The sequence below is a fragment of the Antennarius striatus genome, chromosome 14 (genome assembly GCF_040054535.1).
Source record: "Antennarius striatus isolate MH-2024 chromosome 14, ASM4005453v1, whole genome shotgun sequence".
NCBI lineage: Eukaryota > Metazoa > Chordata > Actinopteri > Lophiiformes > Antennariidae > Antennarius > Antennarius striatus.
This window is the reverse complement of record NC_090789.1, coordinates 19,124,202-19,147,272: the sequence shown is the minus strand read 5'-3', so window position 1 is coordinate 19,147,272 and position 23,071 is coordinate 19,124,202. Positions and strand designations below refer to the sequence as shown.

At 43.0% G+C, this 23,071-nt stretch overlaps 1 protein-coding gene across 3 annotated transcripts in view; it reads right to left on the bottom strand.

The window, feature by feature from the left end:
• The window catches only part of ascc3 (activating signal cointegrator 1 complex subunit 3), a 90,558-nt gene that overhangs the window by 10,136 nt on the left and 57,351 nt on the right, over positions 1-23,071 (bottom strand). For all 3 annotated transcript variants that reach the window (XM_068332877.1, XM_068332878.1, XM_068332876.1), the window contains exons 15-30: positions 10,589-10,780; positions 9,210-9,434; positions 7,976-8,095; positions 7,736-7,900; positions 6,610-6,696; positions 6,348-6,524; positions 5,840-6,065; positions 5,584-5,738; positions 4,570-4,668; positions 4,264-4,432; positions 3,378-3,598; positions 3,193-3,278; positions 2,937-3,103; positions 2,690-2,835; positions 1,536-1,656; positions 1,127-1,269 (exon numbers count right to left, since the gene is read on the bottom strand). In XM_068332877.1, coding sequence (XP_068188978.1) covers positions 1,127-1,269; positions 1,536-1,656; positions 2,690-2,835; positions 2,937-3,103; positions 3,193-3,278; positions 3,378-3,598; positions 4,264-4,432; positions 4,570-4,668; positions 5,584-5,738; positions 5,840-6,065; positions 6,348-6,524; positions 6,610-6,696; positions 7,736-7,900; positions 7,976-8,095; positions 9,210-9,434; positions 10,589-10,780 — 2,499 coding nt within the window. The remainder of the gene's footprint in view (positions 1-1,126; positions 1,270-1,535; positions 1,657-2,689; positions 2,836-2,936; positions 3,104-3,192; positions 3,279-3,377; positions 3,599-4,263; positions 4,433-4,569; positions 4,669-5,583; positions 5,739-5,839; positions 6,066-6,347; positions 6,525-6,609; positions 6,697-7,735; positions 7,901-7,975; positions 8,096-9,209; positions 9,435-10,588; positions 10,781-23,071) is intronic.

The following is a 23,071-nucleotide window of genomic DNA, read 5'->3' as shown; positions in this document are numbered from 1 at the left end:
TTATAACAGTGTATTAAATCAAAATTAAAAATTAAATTAAATCAAAATTAAATTAAATTTAAGATTATATTTTTGATCGAAACTTTATTTATTTAGAATCTAGAAGTTGTTGGTAAAAACCAGGGGGTTTATTATATGCAGCGAACTTGAAACCTTCATTGTTTTCCAGGTAAGATGACATAAAGACTTTATACAAATGTCCTCAAATGTCAAACTGTTCTCATAGACACGACTGTAGAAAACCAGACGACACTATTCACCACAATCACAGCTTTACATTGAGGCTGCATGACGATGTTGCTCTAAAATTTGGATGTACTTGGATGTACATTTGAGTTGGCAGTGTTCCTCCAGGAGGACTTAGAACGACATTCAGACATGAACTAAATAATCTAACCCCAACTTTAACCCTTGGCTTTTACAGAACTCATGAAACTTCATGCAGAGTAACACATAACTTTCTTGCTGTTTCACAGACCTTCAATGAATTTATTATTATTTCAATTTTACACACTGATTTGATCCCCGAAAGTAAAATTAAGAAAAAGATTTTTTTAATAAAAAATGAGGAAATCAAGGTTAATTATTTAAAAATATTTTTTTTAATTTTCAATTTTAATTTTTTTAAATTTTAAATTATAGCTTCAGGTTATGGTGGCACTGGTTATGAAGCAGTAAGATGTTCAACATCAAGCAGTACTAATGAAACATCAGGTCACTGTGATCATGAAACAGTGGTCATGATTGATGATGTTGATCATCAAGCTGGAGTCGAGAAAATTAGGAATTGTTTTTCTCCCAGTGCATGTTGTGAAGCAGCAGAGTCCAGTATCCCAGAATGCCCAGTGTCTCAGTATGGCTCTTTTTTAAAGTTAAGACTATCCATGAAATATATATATTTTTTTAAAATGCACAAATTAAAAAGCTGAAGTGAAAGGGTTTCAGGAAAGAAGCTGGAAAAAAGGTTTAAAAGCATTAAAGTCTACAAAGTTGCTGCAGAGTTCTCCATCTCTGGGCAGTAAACCGCTAAGAGGTGTCGTTCCAACAATCAACACCGCATTGGACCCCCTCCTGTGTAGACAGAGGGAGCTGCTGCTTCTCTGATGCATCCTGGGTGGATGTTTACCTCTCTCTCGTCCTGATGCAGCCACTGTTTGGGGTTGTCCTCTGTTGCTAGGTAGGCGATGAGGTCCAGGGCGGTGAGGCGTGTTTGCCGTCGTGACGACACGAAGATCAACACCGGCTTGGCAGGTGAGTGGATCCGGATGGCTGGAAAAGGAAGTTCATGTCAGTTTCATGTAAAGTGTGATTTGTTGACGACTTCATGAACTGTTGCAGAAAACTATAATTTATGAATACTCTCTAACTTCCTCTTCCTGTCTTTAGGACATGACCCTAATCCTGATATCCAGTACTACACAAATGTCTCAGGCAGACTGCGTCAGGAATGCAGCAGACGCTTTCCTGACATCCAGCTGCAGGAGAAGCCCCCAGAAAACCCACAGTATGTGTGATGTGCATATGCAGAGGTGTACCTTGGAAGGTTGGCTTGTTCATGCTGGCCATACGGGGGCAGTAGTGTTGACCTGGGAACCCGCTGATGTGAGCCTCCAGCGGTACGGGGCGAACGGAGGGGCGGAAGTTAAACAAACCCACCTGTCAGGCAGAGAGGTGGGCTTAATGTGAACAGCTGGCATCAAGGGGGCCCCTGTGGCTGTAATGTAAGCTGAGTGTGTGTGTGTGTGTGTGTGTGTGTGTGTGTGTGTGTGTGTGTGTGTGATCAAGGCCCACTGTTCTCCTGCTTTTATACAACAATTTACACAAAATACGAGTTCAGCCAGTCTTACAGCAGATAGAGAAGTATATATATATATATATATATATATATATATATATATATATATATATATATATATATATATGTATGTATATATATATATGCTTTATATATATAAAATAAAAAATATATATACATAATTTTAAAATTAAAAATGAGAAATAAAAATTAATCAAAAAAATAGATAATTAAATAAAAATTGCAAAAAGGAAAAAAGGAAAGAAAAAGAAGAATAAAGAGGAAGATTGGTAAGAATTTGCGAAGTGAAATGCCACAAGCATTCCCATTGGTCTAAATCAGGGGGGTCAAACTCATTTTTCACCACATCAGCTTAACAGCTGTCCTCAAAGGGCCAGATGTAACTAATAAATGTAACTAAATGTAACCAAATATAATGCAAAATAAATGTAATTACTCCTTTATATTGAATAAAATGTATTATTCAAGTTACAAACATTACAGTTACACAGAAAACAATATGTTTGTTGTTGCTCTCGTGGGCCCCCGGGCCTTGAGTTTGACACATGGGGTCTAAATCCTATCATATTCCTCCAATCGCCTGTCCAATAATAAACGAGATAAAGATATTTTTAATTTAATTTAATACACTATTATAATCCCCGAAGGGAAATTAAGAACGCACACTTTTCAGTTTGAGGAGAAAATATTGAAAAATTCAGCTGACATGAGATATTGACAAAAACAAGGTAACTAACCCCAAAAATTTCCTCAAAGCATTCAGATGATTGACAGAATTGATCAATTTGAATGAAACTGTTGCCATTTTATGTTGCCATAGCAACATAAAATGTTACGAGCGATCATTAGTGCGTGTCTCAGTGAACATCTGACCTGTTTGATTCCCAGCCAGTCGGCCAGGTCTCGGGCGTTGGCCAGCGCTGTGGACAGACCCACCACCCTGACAGTCCTGGAGGTGTGTGAGGAGATGAAGTTGGTCCTGGACACTATGACCTCCAACACCGGACCCCTGTCCTCACCTGGAAACACGTGCAGTCACTGGTAAACACCTGTATCTGACCGACGTTCCTGTTCTACACCACTCAGGTTCTCCTCATGGTGTGGACACACCGACTCTCACCCAGCAGGTGGATCTCGTCGATGATGAGGATGGCTACTTTCTGAACGTAACTTCTGTTCTGCCAGCTCCTGCTCACTCCGTCCCACTTCTCTGGGGTGGTGACGATGAGGTCGGCCTCTGCTATCGCTCTCATGTCTGGAGTCACGTCTCCGGTCAGCTCCACCACTCTGCACCAGGATCACAAGAGGCTCTGATAGGTTCACCGATCCGACATGTTAATGATTTATGGAGGTGGACTTAAAACGGTCGGTCGTACTTTTTCCGTAGTTTCTCCTCCATCCTGACCTTCCAATCTTCTATCCTCTCTCTGACCAGAGCTTTCAGGGGGGCGATGTACACCACCTGACCACAGAGCAACAAATACCAACATCAACCAGTAAAAACAACTCAACAGTAGGGTTCTTTACACTTTACTTGAACTAATATTAATGTCCCACAAACCTTAGAAGTGGGGTACTCATTGAAGACCCGGAACATGGCCATCTCTGCGGCGATGGTTTTCCCAGAGCCGGTCGGGGCCCCCAGCAGGACGTTGGTGTCGGTGTGGTACAACGTGTGGAAGATCTGAGTCTGGATGGGGTTGAAGTGCGTGAACTTGTAGAGGCTCTCGTATTCACAGTTATTCAGAGCCGTGACCGGTAGGGGCTGGAGGTCCAGGAGCTCTGATAGGGGGATAAAATGAAATATTAGGTTTAAAAAAATGATCAAAATACAACCGTCAAGACAAGAACAACTGTAGGAATCTAGAGCGTGTGTCATTCAGGGATGGAAACAGGAAAATATTTTTTCAGCTGAACTTCGCCTGAGAACTTTTCAATAATTTACAACTAATATACAGAGATATTAGTGGCTAGAAAACCCAAAACAGACAAAACATATTTAATGAAAACTGTTTTTAAAATAAATTAATAAATTGAAATAAATTAATTAAAATAAATAAATTAATACATTAAATAAATTAAAATAAAACTTTTTAAAATAAATTCAGTCACTTTATTCTTCAATATTTTACACGTGTTCTCATGTGAAGGCGTCTGAGACGACCACATCTCTCTTCGGTTGAAGAATCGTGCAGTGTGCATGTTCTCCCTGCGTGGGTTCTCTCCGGGTTTCTCCCACCGCTAAAAACACGTAACACTCACGCCACTCGTCCACAGGTGTGAGTGTGTGGGGTTGTGTGTGTGTGTGTGTGGCCTTATGATATGTGGGTGATGTGATGATAGTCATGTTACTGATACACTTGGAGATCCACACACAATAGTCTGTAGGGTTGAAAGGGAATGGTCCATAATGAAAAAAAACACACAGGAGTGTCAGGAGTGTGTACCCGTGTGGGGGGGGTGTCTTTCTGGTAGGATGAGGTTCTGAAAGTTGATAATGCAGACGGCCTCGGCCCCCAGCCAGCGGTCAGACACCGCCTTGATGTAGTACTGGGAGGGGAGGGGCTCAAAGATGGGGATGGTGAACACGATGTGCTGAGGCTCCCCCGTGAGAACCTGCAAGAAACACACACACACACACACACACACACACACACACACACACACACACACACACACACACACACACACACACACACACACACACTTAGGAAGGTGCGTGAGCCAAGAACACACACCAACAGGTGACCAACCTGTTTCTTCTGCAGCAGGAAGTACTCAGAGTGATAGATGTGATTATTGATCGGGTCCTCCACCCACAACCACCAGGGCTCCCCCACCGACCCGTGGACCTGGTTCAACGAGAGGAACCCCCAAAACCCCCCGTCAGAGACTCTGTTCACAAGGGATGTGTAGTACGACAGGTAAAAGAAGACCGATAGTGGTCACACACACACACGCACTCACACACACAAACATACACACACACACACACACACACACACACACACACACACACACACACACACACACACACACACACACACACGGTGTGATTCCAACAGTGATTTTAACAGCTTAAACAGTTTTTTTTCACCGTTCAGCGGTCAATCAACTATTAATGTTTCCTCATCTTCATCGTCCACATCATAGCTGGCACAGAAATATAAATGTTTTGTGTCTTTTTAAGTTTGTGTTAAAAACTAATTTTCAGCTGTCAGAAATGTATGCCCTTATGGGTCTAACATTAACCTAAAAAACTGAAAATTGAAAAAATTGATTGCTTATTTTTTCCTGATTGGAAAGGAGAAAACATCCTTTCTTCTTTATATCTATATATTCATCGTCGTCTTATCTGCTTCTTCTGATCCCTTCCTTCACCACATTTGTGGTCAGAAGGGGCGGGGTTAGGGCAAGGGAGAGGAAGTGACATCAGATCTGTCAAAAGTTTGAAGAAAAGTGCCAAAACTGTGACACAAGAAATTAATTTTTAACAAACTGCTCTGTGTTATTGATCTGCACATGATAATAATAAAACCAGGATTGATTGGTTGATCGATTGAATGATTGAATTTTTCACTTCAGTGATTTAAAAATGACACATAAGTAACACCAACATGATAAATCCAATAAATGCCCCCCAGAGAGGGTAAAGTCATGTCTTGTCTCTTCTGTAATTAATCCAAAAATATTTGCCAACATTTAAGAGTTGAGATCAAAGATGACTTCAACAATCAGGTGTTTTCCTGCAGGTCATCCGTGTTTACCTGGTCATTCCAGCGGAAATCTGGTACGATGATGAGACGAACGCGTAACACGGTGCGTGTGATTGGCTGGATGCTGGCCTCCATCGTGAAGGAAGGGATCTGGTGGACGCACTGTTTGACAGTTAACCCCATGTTGACGTGGTGCAGCATGTGGCCTGGAACAGCACATCAAGAGTTAACAGGCTAGAAATGTGTTCATACACACACACACACACACACACACGTTCAATTACATCAAATAAAATATGGTTCTTACCGATCTCATCCTTCTTCATCTCCTTCAGTTTGTCTACCGTCAGCTTCTTCTCCTCCAGTCGGTTCAGCACGATGTGGCTCAGACTGCTGAACTGGCGCAGGGGGTGGGAAAACCCCCAGAGCCGCTTGTCGATCACCTTACAGAGCGTGAGCAGCCGGTAGGTCATGGCCGGCCACTGCTTCCTCAGGGCGATCTCAAACAGGGCTCTGACGATCCGGGCAGCGTTCTGGGGGAGAACAGAGAGACCCAGGATCAGACTGGTAGAGGTGTTAGTGTGATCTGATTGGCTGCAGGCTGGATCACTGAAAAGTAGCTGTGTGTTGAGAAGGATGCTGGAAAAAAGTTACCGTTAAATAAAAACATCCAAGTCCCAAATTATATAACGGTCTTTTTCACGACTGGGTGACTTACAGTTTTACCTGGATTAAAACTCAAAATAGACGTGAAGGAGGCTCATTGGTTGTTTTGAACATTATTATCTGCCCTGTGATTGGTCCTTTCTCCTCACCTGTGCCACGTACGACAGGTCTGAGATCAAGGAGAAGCTGTCCACCTCTCCGCGGCTGATGTACGTCTGCAGCAGGATGTTGATCTTGCCGTAGCCGTTCTCCACGCCGCCGGCGGCCGGCAGCTGGCAGTACTCACACAACAAGTGATCCAGCTCCTCCAGCTCCTCATCACGAACCTGCACCACCACTTAGTTAGAGTTGGGGCGTTTGAGTCGTGGTTTACACCACTAACGTATAGAAATGTTGCATCTGAAGATTCACCTTGAGCTGTTCAAACTCTTCAGCCTTGGATACGATACCCAGGATGTCTGCATCGGTCCGCTGGGGGGTAAACAACTCGTTGAAAGTCTTCAGAGGGGGACAGAAACAAAACAGGGGTGTTATTGGAGCGTCACTCCCACAGAAACATATAGTTTATATAGGTGCTGGTCATATAATTAGAATATTATGAAAACATTCATTTATTTCAGTAATTCCTTTCTGAATGTTAGTTGTGTATTCATTACACACAGACTGATATATTTCAAATGTTTATTTCTCTTAATTTTGATGATTAGACCTGAATACTAATGAAAAACCCAAATTCAGTGTCTCAGAAAATTTGATTATTACTGAAGACCAATACATTTTCAGAGATACTGAATTTGGGAATTTCATTATGATTCAAATATAATCATCAAAATTAAGAAATAAACATTTGAAATATATCAGTCTTTGCGTAATGAATGCATATAATAAAGTGAAATAACTTTTTCATGGTATTCTAATTACATGGCGACCAATAATGAAGCCCAAACCTGTCAGCTGACCAGATCTGTTTCATTTGGACACAACATTTTATATATTGTAGGTTCTAGTGCAGCAAACTCAAAGAACATGACACACAACACAATCATCTGTCATGTTGTCATGGCAACTGTGACACTGAAGCAACGACAGAACAAAAAATATTTAAATGGAAACACTATGTTATCCATTTAAATTGGATAATGTGTTATTTTAATTGCAGGACTCAAAGAATAAGAAAATGTGTGGCACTACACAGCAAATGAATAACTGCTATGCACCTCCATAGTGTTGTATTTAGCCATTTCTACTCTAATCCCACCTGAATGCATGATAATTCATTTTACAGACGAGTCCTGACTACAGGCGTGATCGACATGATGTACATGCGGTGGATTCCAGTGACAGAAGAACAGACCCTGAAGGTTTACCGACAGATGATGTGGAGATATTTCAGGCAAAGATTGTTAAAGAATGACAGGTGGGCAGACCTCACATCACTGAATTTTAACCCTTGGTAAACCAGATTGGATCATGTTGTGGGGGCAGCAGCCCCAGGAGACTGTCAGGGAGGAAAGGGTTAACGGAGAGGCGTTTCCACCTCGATGGTGTTGTATCTGATGTAGTAGTGGCTCGCCGTCCGGCCCAGGTCTGTGGAGAAGAAGTAGCCTGTGCGCTCCTCGAATCGGATCATCCTGGCCTTGTCCAGCTTCCTGCCCGCCTCCTCCACCAGCTCCTTCCTGTAGAGCTCCAGGGACGGATCCATCTGGAAAGTTATAGAGTACTAACCAACTGTGTATCTTTACATTGAGCAGGTTATGGTATAAAGGGCGTGACCCACCTGGTAAACCTTGTGGTTGATGCCGTACACCAGCGGGTTGGCCCTCATGCGGACAAACAGGTAAGTGTAGCTGAGCCACTTCACTGCCTCCTCCACGTTTGTGACCGAACCCAGAACCACCTGGATCCAGGGAAGAGAACAGACCCCATCAGGCTGACTTTCATCACATGTGTCTATCGCCATCTAGTGGTCACTTCAAATTCTGCATCTCTGTCTGAGCCCAGCATCAAAATAATGAATCATTTTCATCGTTCTGCTGATGTGAGGTTTGAACAACATGTTTGATACGCCTGACAATTTTTAAGAGCACAATGTATGATTAAAAAATAAAATAAAAAAAAGCCAAATACTATTAATAACAACTAGAGTAATAAGAAACAAAATAACAGGAACATTTTCTGGATTGTTACTGTATTTTCCTTCTAAAAACACAGTTATTATTATTATTATTGTTATATTTACCTCATCATTTGTCTCTAGATTGATGTATGATTCTACAGACTGCCTTTTGCTTTTAATGCATGACTAAACTGATTTAATGTTGTTAGTGTCGCTTCTGGATCATAATACTGATTTCATGACTCTTAATCACTTCAGTGAAGAAAATCTCTTTTACACTCTATGTTACAGAGCGCGCACACACACACACACACACACACACACACACACACACACACACACACACACACACACACACACACACACACACACACACACACACACACACACACACACACACACACACACACACAAAGTGCAATCCTGGGTTAGTGGCCAGAACCCAGTGGTCATGCGTTTTTGGCGATATAACTTTTTTCCTGTTACTGTTGAGCAGTAAAGATTACATAATTTGGAAAAAATTTATAAAAAATAATTATCTAATTTTGATCTCCATATTTTATATATATATATATATATATATATATATATATATATATATATATATATATATATATATATATATATATATATATATATATATATATATATATATATATATACTGTATATGAGAGAGAGATTTTTGAGAAAGACAGATAGCTGTATAAAATATTAACACTTTACACTCTAGGTAGTTTTAAGTCTAGTCTAATCTAATTCAATCCAATGTAATGTAATGTAATGTAATGTAATGTAATCCAATCCAATTTAATTTAATTTAATTTAATTTAATTTAATCTAATCTAAACCAATCTAATCTTCCTGTCACAGGCATAAGGATTTATGGAGACAGACCTCAGCGTTCAGGTTGTCGGCCAGGCTGGCCTGGAACTGGCTCTCGATGGGGTTCTGCTGAGTCAGCAGGGTCAGGTAGTGGCTCAGTTTATCGTGGGAGGTGATGATGGTGCCCTCCCCATACTTGTCAAACTGGGGGCGACCTGCACGCCCAAAAATCTGCATAACATCCAGGATGCCTAGATCCACCAAAGTTCCCCGCTTGGCATCATAGATTTGAGTTCCCTGTAAAGGAAAACACACAGACGACGTGAGAAGACAACAAACATAAGCAAATAAATCTAGCTGTGAATATCTTATCACACATTGAAAATGTTTGGACCCTGACGTAAAATGTAAAATACAGCAAAGAAGACATGGACTGAGGCAGGTTAAACCCTCCGTCAGGAAAGGATGGAAAACAATCCGCGTTCAAAGGACAGCAGGATTCTCCTGTTCCCAAACCACTACAGAGTTATTAAAGACAAAAACAGGTGATGAAACACATTTTTGGATCAAGATTTGAAATCTTTTCTGTGATATTTTTTTAAATTATATCTTGGGTTTCAAGAATTTCATAAAGGTTTCATCAACACTTTCAAGGAATCTCAACTTGTTTATAAATGGGATGTAGTTAATAATCCAAACTGAACAGACCAAAGATGTTTTTATTCCGTATCCATTATAAATTACTTTATAATCTACTTTATTTTCTATAATTGTGCCACACTAATATGAGAATCTGAAACTGATAAAATGTAGGCGGGGGGCAGGTGAAGGTGAAGGTTCTCATTCATCAACTGGCACGTAGAAAGTTCCTTAAAACGTTCCAGGGAACGTTCTACAAACCCAGTTTGTTTAGGCCATGTCCACACGTAGCTGGGTATTTCCAAAAACAAACGTGTTTTTTAACGGTTAGGCCTGTCGACCCAACGATAACGCACATATCAACACAGTATTTAACCTGCACACACATCCTGTTTAGTAACTGTTGCATATTGTGTCAAGTTGTTAAAGTAGATCTGTGCCATTTCCTCCTAAGTACCAGTATGTTTAATGCAGTCACTATAAATATAACCGTGGAGCAGCAGAGTGGTGAAACCAGCAAAAGAACCAAAAGATCAATAAAACATGAGAACACCAGCTGTCAGGATGCATTTTCTACCTGACAGACGTCTGATCCACAACCAAGACCATAAAACTGTTCACTTCTGTTCTTGATTTATCAGAGTATCTGGTACAAATGACTTTCTGGGCATTTAAAGCTAACCAATACATTCCTATCTGACTTCAGTATGCTTGATTATACTGATTTGAAATTCATGAAATCACCAGAGTAATGAAGGAATGTGAGCTGAGTGCAATTGTTTGTGTTGCTGGATAATAAAAGATGAGACCACCTTAATGATCACTGCATGGGCAGGCAAGTTGACCCCCCAGGCCAGGGTGGCGGTGCAGACCAGGACCTTGAGGTGACCTTTAGAGAACATGCTCTCCATCAGGCTGCGGTCAGAACGCAACATGCCGGCGTGGTGGATCCCAAAGCCCTCTGGGAACATTTCTTTCATTTGCTTGTTTCTGGAGCGTTGGACCTGAAAGAGGCGGTGAGAAAGTTGGACATTTATTACAGTTAGTTAGAAATATAGTTAGACAGATGGACACTTCTATTAGTCTCCCATAATGGAAGGAAAAGAGGAAAATGTGCCTTCAGAACATAAACATAATAATCAAGATGCGCATCAGAGTTTCTCTGATCGTCTTCACAAACCAGAGTGACGTGCAATAAAATACAGATTTAATGATGGTGTGCAGCTCAGACACACACACACAAACACACACACACGGTCATAGTGAGATGTGTGTGCTGGGACTAACAGCAGGGCTCCGACCTGTTGGGGTTGGAGGGGGGAGGAGTCGTCATCAGAAGCTTTTATCTCTGTCTGGGCATCTAAATAGAGGTCAGCACCCACAATCCCCTTCACCACAAACAGAAAGCCCATTACTGCCAGGAGCTGTCCGTCTCACACACACACATTCACCAAGTGTTGGGGTGGCAACCAGCCTCCGGTCAAACAGCGTCGGTAAAGATGGCGTGTTGACACAAAGAAAGCAACAGTGTGTGCTTATATTTTATGATTATATGCGCTACTCTTTTTTATTTGCTTGGATGACAAAGAATAGGAGATCCAATTAGGATTAAAAATGAAGAAACTTCACTTTGACAGCTTGAACAAGGCAGTCAGAGATGCAACATCCCGTGACATCATCACAGTTTTGTTCCTTTGGCTTCCTGAAAATGTTTTAGTTTTGTGATTATATCTCATCAGGTTTCAAAGATGTATACCTAAAAAGGTATAAAAGTGAGAATTTGACCTTGACCCAGCTTTTCAAGGTCAATGTTGTGATCTAATGTTCATCCCCTTGCCTCCCTGAATATAATAATTTTGTTTTGTCTTTCCATCTTATCCGGTTCCTGAGATATGTGCAAAAAATGTATAAAAGTTGAAATTTGACCTTGACCTAGTTTTCTCAAGGTTAAGGTCATCATCTCATTTTCATCCCCTTTGCTGCCCGAGTAATGTGCTTTTTGTTTCATCATTCTATCTGCAACGGTTGTGACGATATTTGGTGGACTAACGGACAGACGGACACTGACAATTACAATAAAACGCCGCTTTGTGGGATGTAAAAAAGCTTTTCACAACCGTATGGAAGTATGGGTAATTTCACATGTATCTCGACATACATACCATGATAGGACACACACATATGTATATACACACAAAGATATAGATAGATAGATAGATAGATAGATAGATAGATAGATAGATAGATAGATAGATAGATAGATAGATAGATAGATAGATAGATAGATACTTTATTAATCCCGGAGGAAATTGCATATATCCACTGCTCAGGCATTACATAACAAATAATACTGGATAAACACCAGGAGAAAAAGAAACACTGACATCACAGGTCATACCACAAGACATACACTACACTAACAGACACATGCAGCACTAACAGGACTTATATACTAAACTATAACTAAAATATAAACAGTATAAAATTTAAAAATATTACAGTATTAAAATATAAACAGTATAAAATAAAATCTAAACAGTATAAAATTGAATTAAAATATAAAACAGTATAAAAAATAAATAAATAAATTATATATATATATATATTCATTCATTTTCCAAATCCGCTTAATCCGCTAACGCAGGTCGCGGGGTAGCCAGTGCCTATCCTGGCAGTCTCAGGGCGTGAGGCGGGGGACACTCCAGGCACGACGCCAGTGCACCGCGGAGCCACATAGAAACAAACAAATCATTCACTCACACACTCACTCCTATGGTCAATTTGGGACCGGCCAATCAACCTGAAGCGCATGCTTTTGGAGGTGGGAGGAAGCCGGAGAACCCGGAGAGAGCCCATGCAGACACGGGGAGAGCATGCGAACTCCGCACAGAGCGGGACTCGAACCCGGGTCCGCTGTGTTGTGAGGCAGCAGCGCTAACCACTGCGCCACCGTGCCGCCCATATATATATATATATATATATATATATATATATACATATATATATATATATATATATATATATATATATATATATACACAACAGTATAAAATAAAATAAAATTTAAATTAAATTAAATTAAATCCATATTCAAATTCAACCCCGTGCTGACCTCGCCACCTCCCCCCCGCTCCTCCTGAGAGAGTCATTGTACCCCCTGATGGCACGGGGCACGAAGGAGGACCTCAGCCTCTCTGTGGAGGCGCTGTGTGACAGCAGTCTGCCGCTGAAGGTGCTTCTCTGCTGGGAGAAGGTGGTGTGTAGGGGGTGCCTGGTGTTGTTCATGATGGCCCTGAATTTAGACATGGTCCTGCTCTCCAGAAGCATATCCACAGAGTCCAGGCTCAGCCCGACCACTGAGTCGCTCTGCGGATGAGTCTGTTCAGACGGTCCATTTCTCTTTTCCTGGCCCCCCCACCCCAACACACAACGGCGTATGACAGCACACTGGAGACTACGGACTGATAGAACATGAAAAGGAGCTTAGGACAGATGTTGAAGGAGGCCAGCCTCCTTAGGAAGTACATCCTGCTCTGCCCCTTCTTGTACACACAGTTGGAGTTGAGTGACCAGTCCAGTCTGCTGTCTAGCTGCAGTCCCAGGTACTTATAGTTTTCTACCACCTCCACCTCACTGCCTTTGATGATCACCGGCTGTGGAGACGGAGGTGCCCGCCGGAAATCCAGAACCATCTCCTTTGTCTTGGAGACGTTGAGCTGGAGCTGGTTCTGTTGGCACCACTCCACGAAGTCAGCCACCAATGCCCTGTACCCCCCCTCATCACCCTCCCGGATACATGCCACTATCGCGGTGTCATCGGAGTACTTCTGTATGTGGCATGTATCCGAGTTGTGCTTGAAGTCTGATGTGTAGAGGGTGAAGAGAATGGGGGATAGAACGGTCCCCTGTGGCGCCCCCGTGCTGCTGGTCACCATAGAAGACAAACAGTCCCCCATACGGACGTACTGGGGTCTGTCCGTTAGGTAGTCCGTAATCCAGCTCACGAGGTAGGGGTCCACAGCCATGGAGGTCAGTTTATCCTGCAGGAGCTGGGGCTGGATGGTGTTGAAGGCACTCGAAAAGTCGAAGAAGAGCACTCTGACGGCACAGCCCCCGGCGTCCAGGTAGGAGAGCACACGGTGGAGGAGGTACATGACAGCATCGTCAACCCCAACCTTGGCCTGATAGGCAAACTGGAGAGGGTCCATAGCACCCTGCACCTGTGGACGCATGAGCTCCAGGACCAGTCGCTCTAGGGTCTTCATTACGTGGGAGGTAAGAGCGACCGGTCGGTGGTCGTTGAGCTCAGTAGGGCGTCCTTTCTTGGGTACAGGGACAATGCAGGAGGTCTTCCACAGTGACGGGACCCTCCCCAGCCGCAGACTGAGGTTGAACAATTGTTGCAGGGGGTCCCCTAGTTCCGAAGCACAGGCTCGGAGGAGTCTTGGGGAGACCTTATCTGGTCCAGCCGCCTTGTAGGGACGGAGCCTCCTCAGCGTTGTCGTCACCAGGTCTGCAGTGATGATGGTCTCGGTCGTGGTGGGAGCAGGAGGTTGTGGCGAGGTTGGACGTCCAGTGGTTGAGGTGGGGCCGTTGAGCTTCGCAGTTCTTGGAGTGGGCTCGGGAGAAGTGGCAGGGGTGGAAGGAGAGGAAGCACAGGAGGAGGGAGCATCAGTAGAGCGGTCTGTAGGGCCAGGAGAGGCCTGTAGGCCAGGAGAGGTCTGTAGGCCAGGAGAGGCCTGGGACGAGGAGTGGTGGGGGAGCTGAACCGATTGAAAAAGCTGTTAAGTTCATTCACTCGTTCAATATTTCCCTCCACAGTGCTGCGCCCTTTCCCGTGTCCGGTGATGGTTCTCATCCCATTCCAGACCTCCCGCACTTGGTTGCGCCCCAGCTGCTTCTCCAGCTTCCTCCTGTACGCCTCCTTGGCCTCCCTCAGGCAGAGTCTCACTTCCTTCTGGGCCTTCCTCATCTCCTCCTCGTTCTTGCTCCTGAACGCCCGCTTCTTCCTGTTCAGGACAGCCTTGACTTCCTTTGTTACCCATGGTTTGTTGTTGGGGTAACACCTGATTGTCCTGACAGGGGCCACGGTGTCCACACAGAAGTTCATGTAGTCTGTAAAACACTGAGCTGCCCCCTCAATGTCTTCCCCATGTGAGCCCACAATAACATTCCAGTCGGTGGTCTGGAAGCAGTTCCTCAGCATCTCCTCTGCTTCCGGGGACCACCTCCTGACCTGTCGTGTTGTTGCTGGCAGCCGTTTCACCAGCGGGATGTAGGTGGGCTGTAGGTACACTAGGTTATGGTCTGATTTACCTAGTGGAGGGAGGGGGGTGGCGGTGTATGCCTCCTTAGCATTAGTGTAGAACAGATCGATGGTTCTGTTCTTCCGTGTGGGACAGTCTACACACTGGACCATTGTGGGGAGAGATGAGTCCAAGGTGACGTGGTTAAAGTCACCGGTGATGATGACGAGCGCCTCCGGGTGCCGGGTCCGAAGAGCGGAGGTGGTCCCACAGATGGTCTCTCGTGCCGTCTCAGGGTCCGCACGTGGAGGGATGTAGATGGCGAGGACGATGACGTGTGAGAATTCACGCGCCAGGTAGTAGGGTCTGATGCTAACAGCTGTTAGCTCCAGATCGCGGTTATACAGTGATGATTTCACCGTCACATGTCCCGGATGGCACCATCTATCGTTGGTGTAGATGATTAATCCACCTCCTTTCTTCTTACCGGTGGTGTTCGTGTCCCGGTCCGCTCGGACGGAGGAGAAGCCGGTTAGTCGGACGTTAGCGTCCGGCACGTCGCCAGTTATCCACGTCTCAGAGAACACCAACAAGCTGGTCTCCCGGTAGCGCTGTTCAGTCCTGCACAGCGCCGTCAGTTCGTCCAACTTGTTGGGTAGAGAGTTCACGTTCCCCATGATGACGGAGGGGACGGAGGGCTTGACTCTCCTCCGGTTAGCGGCTCTAGCCGTTAGTCTAGTCCTTTCAACTCGACCCGCTCGGCATCCGCGATATCTCCGTCGGAGCTCAGCGGGGATGAGATCGCGTGTTGCTGGGTCTCCTTTGACCCTCATGGACATCAACTCCTACCTGGAGTACACTAGCATATCACTATACATTATCTAAATTTACGCTAGAAAAATACACGCAGAAACATAGAAAAAAACGCAAAATTATGCAAACAAACTCGCTCTGAGCAGAGGAAACTGCAGCCTGCTCGCGCATGCGCAGTACGCATAATCGCATATAAAAAATCCATAAAATCCATTAAAAAAAAATCCATAAAAAAATCCATTAAAAAGTTCAGCAAAACACAGAAGCCAAAAACGCATATATGTATATATATATATGTTGAACTTTCTATTCCAGGTTAGCTCGATGTCTGGACGGTGAAACTTTTTGTCACAGCAACAAGAAATACAGAAAGCCTACTTTTACCTTTTGTTACATAATCAATTTCAAGAAGGCAGAAGGTGTCCAGCTCAGCTATGTGGGTCCTTCTGTTACTAGGCTGTTGCAGCAATAGGCTGCTAAAAAATGTGCTACATGTAGTATATCCATAAAAAAGTTCAGCAAAACACAGAAGCCAAAAACATGCATGGAAGATACTGTAGCTTATCCATTTAGTGTGATATGACAGAAAACACTCATATTCATGCTCAAAGCTCTACAGGGACAGTACCCATGAGTCATACGCTCTTTGGCAGTGGTTAATAGAGTAAATATTAAACACCACAAAGAACTCTAAGGTCAGACATTTTGCTCAGGTTTTGGGAGATAAAAAGAAAATTGATGTTATGTCCTTGCTGGTTTTGCTAAATGGTTTTTTTGTCAACAGCATCCCCTTTTGTGATGGTTTTGACCTCTTCAGCATCAGAGACAGTGCCCCCCCTCCCCCTCGCTTCTACCTTTCAGTGTAAGGTGAATGAGTGTTCATGGCTGCTGCAGCGCAGCAGAATTTAAGATGGTGGTGACGTAAGCTCCCAATGAGCTCCACAGAAACCCTTTTGCTCACAACTCGTTGGTCCACAGACGGCCAGCTGCCACCTGTAGTCACCATCTATCAGTGACTGTAAAGAACAGCAGCGGGAAAAAAAAGTAACCAAACTGGCAGCTTATTCTGATTACCAATGCATCAAAGATGAACTACGTAACTTATATGGTGTGTCAGCAATACCAAGGAGCTGATTGTGGATTACAGGCAGAGACAAGGAGAAGAACATGCACCCTATCCATGTTTGGATTTAGGTTTAGGTCTCTCTGGGTCCACATCAGTAAGGATCTGGCCTGAGTCACCCCAAAGCCTCAATTACAAAACCAGCCACACAATGTCTTCTTTCCTCTGCTGGCAGTGGTGGCTCAACATGGATACTCCATAGAGAGTATTCTAACTGGAAGATCACTGCCTGGTGGAATGTAAATCATTTACTGAAACAAAAGATTATCAGACAAGCTTTTTTTTTTTTTTTGCTAATGAGAAGATTAACTCCAAAGTAAAAGAGGACAATCAGATTCATGACAAATTAATTTGAGAGATCTTTGGTTTCCTTAAAGCTTTTTTCTCTACGCTGCTGTGAACAGACCTGCTATCTAATTGGACTCCAACACACTGAAATAGACAAGACCTAGTGTGAACCAATACAGGTCGATCTTGAACCCAAGATGAAAGTGTTTTTGACCTCTTGTAGATGTCACGGTGCTTCTGGCTGAATCTTTGAGGTCATATTTGTTTGCATGTTTTATTGAATGTAGTTGTGTCGACAAAAAAGCTGCACACACAGTTGTTTCAAGGGTCATTCTAAGACACCACTAAGGATGACTGTGACCTTACACTAGTCCTCTAAGGGACGCGGAGCTGCAACACCAGACTAGCTCAAAAGGCCCCCACTGGTTCCATCTACAAAACAACATTTCTATTTAAGGCGGACGTTCTTGGTGATGGGGGGTGTTTGTCTCTCCGCCGCGTCAATCCTGCCTTTGAGCCGCAGCTCGCTGTTGTTGATCAATGTTTTGCGGAACTGGTTCAGCAAAGTGACAGGCTGTCACACACCTGACACAATGAAAAGGACCCACAGTGGACCCCACTTGTAAAAATAGCATCCATGAAAGCAAACGGAGACATTAATGAGCCTCCTATGGTGTCGCTGTGGAGTCCCCAGAGGCTTTTCGCTCACGGGCGTCGGTGTAACTTGTCAAACGACGTGACATGAAAGCGGCACATCTGAAGACCACAGAGATGAAGAGCTTAAAGAGACATATTCACAAGGAAACAATGTGCATGGCTGTATCTGCACAGTCTCACCTCACTCATTCTACATGGAAGAACTAGGCATCCCTCCAGTAACACAAAGCTACCCTGAAGCTGATCTTTTGTGTTGAATGCGGTACTCCACTGACCCTGACGGGTCCACGATTCATCCATGTAATTGACTCACAGGACCACCAGGTGTCTCTGAGTCACTACTAAAGAGAAGCTTTCTGGAAGTAGAGAGGTGGCGTCATCCATGAGAAGTTGGAGGGAAAAAAAGGCGATTGGGGGAGGGGAAGGTAAGGGCTGGGTTGTCAGACGTGCAGAAAACGAAAGTCAAGCAGTCCCATGAATTCAAGACCCTGGTCGCTGGGGGGAGCTTTAGGCAGACGCTCCCTGAACCCTTGATGGGGAACACAGAATATTTTAAGACTACTCTAGTATTTCTTAACATCTGAAAAAACAAAACATTGAGTCTCAAGCTCATGTTTATTATGATTCCTACTAAAAGATTTGGTTGCAAATTTATTACCTCGTTAATAAAAGTAAGAGCTGTTTTTAATGTCCAACCATCAACCAGTTTTGATTTTGAAATGAACAATCTGTGGCATTCGAAGATATCAGCCATAAAGGAATAAAGGATCCACAATTATTCATAGAAGGCTTTTGGGTACTGAATTAATGTTTAATTCAATATTCATCACTCATTCCATTAACAAGAAATGTGTGTCTGCACAGAGCGCTGCTGGTCTTCACTGAGGGACAGGTCTGTGGTCTGTAGCTGGTGGATCCTCTGCCTACACTGTACCCTCGGTACTGGGGTGGCATTAATACCACTAAGCCTATCCTACCAATTGGTTTGTATTCGCCCCATCCTCTAATGCTCCTGGTTGGGGGGCTGTGTTGTGGGCAGTCTGGTGGGTGCCCTTGGTTTTCTTCCTCTTTTCCTTTCAGCTTTTCCCTTCAGGGGTCTCCACAGTGAATCAGTGTCCTCCATCTAACCCTGTCTTCTGCATCCTCTTCTCTCACACCAACTACCTTCATGTCCTCTTTCACTACATCCATAAACCTCCTCTTTGGTCTTCCTCTAGGCCTCCTGCCTGGCAGTTCAAAACTCCGCATCCTTCTACCAATATATTCACTATCTCTCCTCTGGACATGTCCAAACCATCTCAGTCTGGCCTCTCTGACTTTATCTCCAGAACCTCTAACATGTGCTGTCCCTCTGATGTACTCATTCCTGATCCTATCCATCCTGGTCACTCCCAGAGAGAACCTCAGCATCTTCATCTCTGCTACCTCCAGCTCTGTCTCCTGTCTTTTCCTCAGTGACACTGTCTCTAGACCAAACAACATCGCTGGTCTCACCACAGTTTTGTACACCTTTCCTTTCATTTTAGCTGAAACTCTTCTATCACACATCACACCTGACACTTTCCTCCACCCGTTCCATCCTGCCTGTACACGCTTCTTCACCTCTTTTCCACACTCTCCATTGCTCTGGACTGTTGACCCTAAGTACTTAAAATCCTCCACCTTCTTGATCTCTTCTCCCTGTAACCTCACTCTTCCACTTGGGTCCCTCTCATTCACACACATGTACTCTGTCTTACTGCGGCTAACCTTCATTCCTCTCCTTTCCAGGACAAACCTCCACCTCTCTAGCTTCTCCTCCACCTGTTCCCTGCTCTCACTGCAGATCACAATGTCATCTGCAAACATCATAGTCCATGGAGATTCCTGTCTAACCTCTTCTGTCAGCCTGTCCATCACCATAGCGAACAAGAAGGGGCTCAGAGCTGATCCCTGATGCAGTCCCACCTCCACCTTGAACTCCTCTGTCACACCTACAGCACACCTCACCACTGTCTTACAGTCCTCATACATGTCCTGCACCGCTCTAACATACTTCTCTGACACTCCAGACTTCCTCATATAACACCACAGTTCCTCTCTGTGGTGTCTTAATACTCTTAATACTCTCCATGGGGGTTACAGGACTATTGTGCTGCCTGGCACTAGAGCCTTGCAGGCCACCGGGTCTTCCAGGCTACGGGTCTTGAGTGGTCTTGGTGGCCCATCCGGTCTCCAGTCCTGCACACTATGGCTGTGTTCAAACTGGGAGCCAAAATTAGCCCATCCAGATTGACAGCAGATGGCTCTTTTGTAGTCTGAACAGTCAAATACCCCATAAAATCAGATTTTTGCTACGCAGCATGGACAACAACTTCACCCCAATGTTGTTGCTAGGGCAACCTGTCAGATTGGCCAATAATGTGGCCCGGTCTGAGTAGAGCAAGATCCCATTTAGACACATGCTAAAAACAGTGTGGACAAATCGGATATGAATCTGATTGGAATCTGATTTACCTGCAGTCTGAATGCAGAGTATGATTAATTCTTTTGAAGGACTTAAAAGACATGAGTTTAGCCTGGACTCATATACTAGAAAGAACACATTGGTTTAATTAGCAAATCACTGGATTTGGGTTGTGATTGGTGATGTGATGTTGCTTTATAAGCTGCAGTGCAGTGGTGTGTCATCTAACCTGTCATTCAATGTTAAACCAGCTCACCCCTGAGACACACACTTTGTTTCCAAGAGATTCTCAAGAGAGTGTTTCCAGTCCCTGACCTGGTGATCATTCTGTGATGAATTTCCACACAAATAGAGGTGGTGGTGTTTGTCCACTAGATTGAGGATGAATGACGTTATTGGTGCCTGGTTCCATGAATAAATGTGATTTCAACCTTTAGTTATTGGGAGATATTTAATTTTTAATTTAATTTAATTTAATGAAGCTGTTTTAATCCCGAAAGGGAAATTAGAAGTCCAGACACATGTAGATTCATAATGTTTAACATTATTTTTGGTGTTTTTTTCACATCGGCTCCTTATGGTAATCTCACAAAAACATGTAATTAGTGATAATTGATTCAAGTGGCTGCATTAAGATCTAAACTAGATCGACAGCCTCTCAACACCCCCCCCCCCGAGATGAAGCTAATTAAATAACATTGTGAGAGAAAAATATTGTGAAATCTGACTTGAAGCCGGGTAAATAAACTAAATTATGACTGACCTTAAAGGTGCCTTATTTCACTGCATATGCATATTAGAGATTAAAACATCTATAAATATTAATGTAGGGTAATTTCCAGGCTGCAAATACGCGGCGCATTATCTCTGTGAGGGCTTAGAAGTGGAATCTGCCTGATTCCTCCTCTTTCACCAGAGCAGCCAGACCGGCAAACAGAGAGACGGTCTAATGGAGTAGATAATACCCGTTACTTTGGGATACAGCAGTAGAGGTGGGGTTGAATTAATGCATTTAGTGAATATATAACATGTATATTTGTACAGTATACAGTAGTTCCCCAAGATACAAATGTGTCGTTCGAACAATCGGATGTAGAAACAAACATCTGACTTACAAACAGTGGGATGTTCGTATCTTGGAGAACATCTGAATGTATCTCTAAATGTATCTCGAGCAGTTTGTTTTTGCAACTATAGATTGAAATTGAATATTTTATTTATTTAGTAAACTTTTTTTCTTTTCGGACATGTTATTACAACAGACTTCACCGTTATCACATTACAACATCAACAACAACATCCGAAAAGGAAAAAAGGCCTGACGGGTTGACGCCATTTGGCTTGTAAAATTCCCGCCTCCAGAATCAACAACATCTCTCTCATTACAATATGTTATCAACCAAATTCATATATTAAATTTCATATTTAGATTATCTTATTTTATTACTATTTTATTTATTCTATTTTATTTTGGTAAATTGCTGTTTTGAATATACAGACAGTATCTGGCTTATGAACACAATATGTTCTGGGAGGCTGATCGTAGCTGAGTTGTCGTAATATATTAAAAGTCGTAATATATTAAATTTCAATCTATAATTGCAAGAATAAACTGGATGAAGACAAGTGATGGCGATGAAGCAGTTCTGCTCGAAACTACATAAATAACAACTTACAAACGATTCAGTTCTGAACAGCCCCTCAGAATCTACTGAGTTTGTAAGTCGGACACTGTCTGTATTAGAAAAATAGCATTTTTCATAGTAATATATCATGACTAATTGGATCACAATGTACTATTATAGTCTCCCAATGCAAAGATTGGTCTTTATTTCCACTTTTAGAAAGCATGAAAAGTCATCTGATTTGTACACATCATATATTATATAGAGGGAAGATTAGAGATGCCATCAATCCTGGGTTGGCCCCAGGGAATGAAAGAAAAGGTTACTAAATTTATCACTCTGCCTTCTGTTGCAGGAGATTTAAATACGGGAGCAGGGACGGACCTTCCTCTGAGAGAGAAGGCAGCTCCACCTCTGCGTCCTCTCACAGCACACAAACCATTAATTACTATCTCAACGTTCCACTCTCAGGCCTTCCTAAGTATGTAAGCGAGGACCAAACGTGATGATTTGGGTTACAGTCACAATGAACTGTGGATCAGGAAATCTACTCTTCTGTTTTCTGTTGTCGGCGTTGTTGTCTTTTGGTTCTTTTGAAAATAAAGCTCCCTTTGAAAATCTGTAAGCTTGGACCATCAGAATTTATGACATTTAAAAAAAAGCTCTGGATAATTATTATAATTGTATATATTTTCTACTTTATGGCAGGACATGATAGTGCAAAGGCTGGGAGGTGTCTTAGAATTCCTGAGACAGTATAGTCTCATACAAACTTTTATTTCAGCCAATGAAGATGTTAGAATAATGTATATAAGTTATCTCATATATACTTTTATTTTCTTTATTCTTTGTATTACACCCCATGACCATACTAATGTTTATATCTGTGTAAGTGCCTTGCTATGTATTGAGTTCTTCTTTTTAGGGAAGAGGTAATGTTTTTAATAGTGTGTTTAGTCCAATCAAACAACAAGTATGAATTCTTCATATACCCTTGCTTGTCCTCTCAAGTTTACAACAGTATATTTGAATATTTATCTGCGTCCACATAGCAGTGAACAGTACCAAGACGTAAGTAGTGAATATGACTGATAATG